General features: G+C 34.4%; 1 protein-coding gene across 1 annotated transcript; it reads right to left on the bottom strand.

Moving 5' to 3' along the window:
* Positions 1-330: 330 nt before the first annotated feature.
* LOC119528563 (mediator of RNA polymerase II transcription subunit 6-like) lies at positions 331-808 on the bottom strand. Its single transcript, XM_037828909.1, has one exon. The coding sequence runs from the start codon at positions 806-808 to the stop codon at positions 503-505; it is 306 nt and encodes a 101-aa protein (XP_037684837.1). The 3' UTR covers positions 331-502.
* Positions 809-7,461: the final 6,653 nt, after the last annotated feature.

Here is a 7,461-nt window from a genome sequence, read left to right as displayed (position 1 = left end):
AGAACTGTTTTTGTAATAATTAGGGATCAATTATGGAATCTTAGGGGATTTTTTTAGGTCACCTAGTCCATTTCCCTATACAAAGAAATGATCTTCACTCCATCTCTGACATAGTTTGCTCCTTTCTTCCTCCTTTCTAACTTTTCTCCCACTTAAATAAAGCCACAGAAAGGGACTATATTTTCAGGACACAAAAATATATGATAAAACACTTACACACATTTAGCAATAAATCTGCACAGGAAAGAGTTAGCACAGCAGGCCTGAGGTTGTTGTCTTTAAAAAGGCCTGCTCACAAGATTGGTCTTTGGCTAGCATCTGGGAACTGGCTTCTTTTTTTTTTTTTTTTTTTTTTTTTTTGATATGTACCAATTTTATTTTCACTGTCCTGGAGCTCTGCTAAATTCTAGAATCAGGCTGGGTCAGTGGGGCTGTGGGGTGCCTCTTGCGATGCTTCTAGCCTATCTGCTCCTGGGGTCTTCCTCAGTGTTCTCCATAAGGATCAGCTTGCAGCCCCACAGAAAGGGTGATTTCCTTGGGTAGGGGTCTGCCGCTGTTGCTTCCGAATGATAAAAAGAATGGGTTCTTGTGCATGTAAAAGGATGTATTCCACTCCAACCATCTGATTTAAGTGTTCTAATGTTAGTCTTTGCATTTTGACCACTTCATTATTACACGTCCTGTCGTAAAAAGGATTGCTTCTTTCTGAGAAGTAATCCAAAACACTACCACTGTTCAAAATGGGGATCCAGGTACTGTCAACCCAAGAGATTCCCAGCAGATTATCTTGGATATCCACCGCCGCCATGATTCCAAAACTATGCTCCCTTTAATGTAATAAAGGCAATATATCGAAGCCAATAAGAGGGGGAAATAAGAGAGGGGTATGGGAGTCTTGGCATTGGTGATGTTCTCTGACTCTGTTCTACTTTAGTTTACTGCTATTTTTTCTTTCGTTGCTTCCCAACTGTCACATTTTTTCTTCTCTTTCTTTTTTCTTTTTCTTTTGACTCTACCTTCTTTTCCTCTTCCTCCTGATTTGTGGAAAAAATGGAGATGTCCTTATATAGATAGTGGTGATGGTGGTGAAGACATAAATATATGACTATACAGAGAACCATCAATTGTTTACTCAGGATGGAATGCATGGTGTGTGAACAAAACTGTCTCCAAAAACATGGGCTGATGAAGAAACCTTGAGAGCAGCACCTTGAGTGAAATAAGTCAGATACATGAAGACAAATACTGCAGGGTCTCACTGATATGAACTAATTACAATATGTAAACTCATAGACACGAAATATAAGTTACCAGGTTATAAAACAAGACTAAAGAATGGGGAGTGGTTGCTTATTATGAGCAGAACATTCAACTAGGTTGAACTTAAATGTTTGGAAATGGATAGCAATGATGGTAGCACATTGTGAGAATAACTAACAGTGCTGAATGATGTGTGAATGTGGTGGAAAGGGGAAGCTCAGAGTCACATATGTCACCAGAAGGAAAGTTAGAGGTTAGAAGATGGGAATGTATAAAACAGTGAACCTTGTGGTGGGCAATGTCCATGATTAACTGTACAAATATTAGAAATCTCTTTTAATGAACCAGAACAAATGTATGACACTGTAACTAGAAGTTAATAATAGAGGGGCATATAGGTAAAAAATATACCTATTGCAAACTATATACTACAGTTAGTAGTATTTTAAGATTCTTTCATCAACAGTAACAAATATACTATACCAATACTATGTGTCAACAATGGAGGGGTGGTAGTTAGGGGTATGGGAGGATTTGAGTTTCCTTTTATTGTCTTTATTTTTTTTCTGGAGTAATGAAAATGCTCTAAAAATTGAACAAAAATTGATAGTGGTGATGGATGCACCGCTGTATGATGGTACTGGGGGCAATTGATTGTACACTTTAGACCTTTGGATAATTGTATGATATGTGAACAATCTCAACTGAAAAAAGCTTCTCAGTAATTAAAATGCTAAAAAGAAAAAAAAAAAACAATATTCCTCCTTTTCTCTGTTTCTCTTCCTCTTTCTCATTCCCTGCGAATTGTAATGATGAAATTCCATCAGGTTGAATACATTTATGAAGTGATTATATCCTAGTATCAGAAAGAGAGGGTCCACTGCTTAAGACTCCTGGTCATATCTTTCTGTATAGATACATGTACACTCAAAAATAATTAAGGCCATACACAAAACTTCTGCACAGCAAACAGTGACTTACAAGTTCTTGCAAATGGGGTTTTTGTCTCAACCCTTCATTGCCTCTTATGTTTGAATCATGTTACTGCACCTGGTTAAGCAAGAAAATTGTGGCAAACATTTTGGCATCATTAAAATTGCTTTTCCATGCCTTGATTATTTCATAGGAGCATTCATGCGTGTTGTTTCCTTCATGTTACTGCACCTGGTTAAGCAAGAAAATTGTGGCAAACATTTTGGCATCATTAAAATTGCTTTTCCATGCCTTGATTATTTCATAGGAGCATTCATGCGTGTTGTTTCCTTCATCACTTAACCAAGATGCAGTGAACTTAGCATGCCAGTGAACCTAGTCATGACACTGCTGATGGAAGCCAGTGTGCTTCATTTCTTCTCAGAGCTTGTAGAGTGAGTGAGGGGATGAGTGGATTGGCACAGACAGCACTTGCAATACAAGGAAGGAAACTCTATGCAGATTGCTGTGCTTCAAATCAGTCTAGGTGACTCTGAACCGGTTTTCAGAAAAAAATCATGACACAACGTTTAACTGTGCTATACATCATGGGCATGAATATAACTGATCTTTGAATAGGCACTGAAAATAAATCATGATGTTCCTAAAATACATACTTTGGTAACAGTTCAGCATCAGGAATATATCAATATTTTTTTTAATGACAGCATTAAATTTTACTGACATACAAATCCATAAGACAATTCATTTCACTTGTTATCTATTTGGCAGATTTGGGGAAATTTTTATAGCACTTAGTTAATCCTTTTTTTGATATGATGACATTACTACTTGAGCTCATTTAGAAATGTATTCTATGGGAAAGAGAGTTTATTTTAAACTTTAAAAAAAAATTTATTAGCCAACTTTTCCCTTGCCAATGAATTTCCTAACTGTAACTCAAGGTAAGTTAATCTATGTTTAAATTCAATATGATAGATAACTATGATTGATTTGCTTGAGATTTTGTTTATTTCAGACAAATGTGTTAGTATGATTTTATAAATTTAACCACAGTGTCAGAGGTATCATATATAACTACTGACTTAAACAGCAAACAGTATCTGTACTTTATACTGTTAAACACATCTCTACTTGTATCAGGAGTAGTTTGAAACTATCAAAATCCAGTTGGCTACAGAAAGCATGGCAGTGTTCCTTGCAAGAAATTTCCTAACCATGGCAATAACACTGTTTACTAGGCACCTATTTTAGGACAGGTGATAATATACTTTCATACTAATCTTTACAGCACATCTTTGAGTTTAAGGCAGATATGCTGCGCATTTCACTGAAGCTCAGTGTATCAGGCAGTCAGCTTCAGGATATGCAGCTGGTTGGTGGTAAAGCTAATCATCAAAATTGGTTTCAATTTCTTCCAAAGCTGGTGATCTCTCCGTATGCCTTGATGCCACTTGAGTTTTAGACATAAGTCTTAATCTCTCAAACCAGAAATAATAATACAAACATCCATCATGTCAAGCCTGATGCTACTTACATCAGGTTTCTAAAGCAGAGATCTGCTGCTAGATTGTGAAGTGTAACTTGGCAGATGTCCAAGTTGTTTGGTTAACACCCACCCGCAACCAAGATCGGCAAGATTACTAATCATGAAAATTCTGGCAGTGATAATATCTTCGATGTTTAGATCTCCAGGGAAATATGGTGGGCGTCTTTTCACAAAATGCAAAAAGAATCCTGATCTAGATCACTCTTTAACCATGGGTCTAACATTAACTTCTAGACATCTTTTTTCCTCTTTGAATTTATTTTCTTATGTTTTATGAGAAGGAGACTATTTCATAGGGAAATGGAGCACTTAGATGATCCAAAAATCAGGCAATAAATATTTATTGAGTGTCCAAAATGGGAGGTGTTGTCGAGGATTTCAAAGAAGCAAATGAAATTAATCCAACTCTTGAAGTTTAAAAATAGCTGAGGAGGCTTATATATACCTTTGTGACATGAAAAACACTGAAATGGTGTATGACTGAGTGGAAAATGGTACAGAAAATACTGGATGTCCTAAATCTCATGTAATTTCAAATTAAGAAACCCAGTTACAAATAAGGGTGTTTGTTTTTTCCTGATAAGAAGTAATTAGTATTAGAGGGCTATTTGTAAAAGTTCAGGCATCACACCATTAAATGCATGAGCTCTAGATTCAAATTTGCCATTTACCAATTGTGCAATTGCAGGAAATCACACAACCTATGTGTGCCTCATTTCTTTATCTGTAAAAAGGAGGCACATTGTTCACAGGTTATGTCATTTATGTGATTTGAGTTGTACTCATGTTTTCTAGATTGTTCCAAGACTAATTATGCTATGAGTCATTGATTCAGCCAGTTGCCATCAATTGCATCAGTTAAATACATAGCAAGAGCTATTAGATATTCATACCCTTTGACTAAATAATTCTACTCATATGTATTTATTATAAGTGGAAAGGTGGGCATTAGCTCAATTAAGATTTGTTGCATCTACACTGAGGAACATATATGGTATACTTTATGTTATTTAATCCCAAAGAAAATGTTGTGAAATTAGGCATGAATATCTCATTTTGGGGCCCAGACAGGTTAAGTGATTTGCCTATAAGTAAGGGGTAGAGCTGGCTTTGAACCCGTACCTTTCTAGATTCAAGGCCCCTACTGTCAACACGAGTCATGTCATAACAGAAACACATTGCTAGATACAAATATATTTTCCTAAGTAAAATCTACAATAATAGAAATAATTGTAAACAATTTAAATGATCAACATAAGAAGACTAGTTTCATGAAATGTAAATGAACATGATAAAATGGATGAAGTTCATAAAATTATAATTTTGTATAGTAATTATTAAAGCTATCAATAAGTAGTGTGATGAAATAATATATAAACAACTATTGAAGTACATAGACATATAAACTTGGTTGGTATAGGGTAACATAAAATTATTGGAATGTACATATGCATGATTTAAATATAGAATAGGATGTGTGATCTTTTCATATAAAATTTCTGAAGACAGAAATTTAGATACAATTTATTAATTTGTGCATTATTGAAGGTCATTAATTAATTTTTAAAATTCTTTCCAAAATATACAAAGCATCCACTCTCGCTTGGCCACTGGGTTTGGTTCTTTGGGTGTATTGAGCATAAGAGAGTCACTTCCCAGAAAGAGTTCACATTCTAATGAATTCAGTAAAGACATTTATACTTTCAAAATATAATTGCCATTTAGGAAAAAAAAATGTATTTGGATCATATGATTTCTTTATTCCAAATTGAATTATAGGCAGCTCAAATATAAGATGACATTATAAATGTTTAAAAAATAGGAAGATATTTATTACGCAAACTTGGGTTGGGTAAGACGATTTTAAGTTTTTAAAAAAATGTATAAACTACTGATAAATTAAGCTACATGCAAATATTATTGCATAGAAAAAATTATGAATGAAGACAAAAGAAAACAGAACTAGTAGATAATATCTGTAACAGATAAGGTGTATTGGTTTACCACATAAGATCAGATGAATCTTAAGAGAGAATTAGAGAGTGGTAAATGTAACTGAAGAGATAGCATAACACAGCATAGAAAGACAAGGTTGAATTTTTTTTTTAAAATAATACCTCTACTCAGTATTCAGAAGCAGAAAATAGAAAGCATGGGACAAAGGCCCTAATTAAGGAGATAATATCTGCTTCTCCTTAAATTGATGAAAATTTGCAGTCTTCATTTTCAAGAAAAATAACTCAGTCAAGTTCAGTTGTTTTATTTATTTATCAATAAATAAAAATAAATCAATGCATAGAGTACACCAAAGACAACCCAAAAATCTTAAAATAAACTAGAGAAGACAAAATATAATGAACAAAAAAGTACAGGTAGATGTGTCATTTGCAAAAATGCAAATGCATGACCAATTAAAACAAACACAGAACATAAAAAATAATAAGAATATTTTCCTATATGTGCAGTCTGAAAAATAAAACCAGATAATAAGAAAACCCTAGCAAAAAAAAGTGTAGGTTGGAAAGCAGTGATTGGAGTTGAAACATTCTGAGATTTTAAATTACTGGTATAAAAAAATTTTAAAAGACTATACAGACCATACTAGGAAATACAAAAATATGGACCAGACAAAGGAACATATTAACACTTCAACTGAGATACAGGAATTGAAACAACTAATGAATGATCAAACAGATCTCCTATATCAATTCAAAAATCAAATCAGTGAGCTGAGGGAAGATATGGCAAAAGAGATGAAGGGTATAAAGAAGACACTAGATGACCATAAAGAAGATTTTGTAAACTTGAAAAAACAAATGGCAGAACTTATGGGAATGAAGGGCACATGGCAAAAGATGAAAAACACAATGGAGGGATACAACAGTAGATTTGAATAGGCAGAAGAAAGGATCAGTGAACTGGAAGACAAGACATTTGAATTCATACACACAAAAGTACAGATAGTGAAAAGAATGGAAAAATATGAGCAGGGCCTTAGGGAGCTGAGTGACAACATGAAGCACATGAATATTCATGTTATGGGTATCCCAGAGGAAGAAGAGAGGGGAAAAGGGGCAGAAAAAATAATAGAAGAAATATTCACTGAAAATTTCCCAACTCTTATGAAAGAATGAAAATTACAGATTCAAGAAGTACAGTGAACCCCAAACAGAATAGATGTCAATAGACCTACTCCAAGACACTTACTGATCAGATTGTCCAATGTCAAAGACAAAGAGAATTCTGAAAGCAGCAAGAGAAAAGCAATCCATCACATACAAGGAAAACTCGATAAAACTGTGTACAGATTTCTCTGCAGAAACCATGGAGGCGAGAAGACAGTGGTATGATGTATTTAAGATACTGAAAGAGAAAAACTGCCAACCGAGAATTCTATTCTGGCAAAACTCTCCTTCAAAAATGAGGGGGAGATTACAATATTTTCAGACAAACAGATACTGAGAAAGTTTGTGAATATGAGACCAGTGCTACAAGAAATAATAGAGGAAATGCTACAGGCTGATAGGAAGAGACAGAGAGAGAGGTTTGGAGAAGAGTGTAGAAATGAAGATTATCAGGGAGGGTAAAAGGAGAGAGATGAAAAAATAAGATACAATAAATAATACCCAAAAGACAAAATGGTAGAAGAAAGTACTGACCTTACAGTAATAACACTAAATGTTGATGGATTAAACTCCCCAATTAAAAGACATAGACTG

The sequence above is a fragment of the Choloepus didactylus genome, chromosome 3 (genome assembly GCF_015220235.1).
Source record: "Choloepus didactylus isolate mChoDid1 chromosome 3, mChoDid1.pri, whole genome shotgun sequence".
In the NCBI taxonomy this organism is placed as follows: domain Eukaryota; kingdom Metazoa; phylum Chordata; class Mammalia; order Pilosa; family Megalonychidae; genus Choloepus; species Choloepus didactylus.
This window is presented reverse-complemented; position numbering and strand designations above follow the sequence as displayed.

Coding starts and splice junctions, on each gene's coding strand:
- LOC119528563 (XM_037828909.1), bottom strand. CDS start 808: ATGGCGGCGGTGGATATCCAAGATAATCTGCTGGGAATCTCTTGGGTT.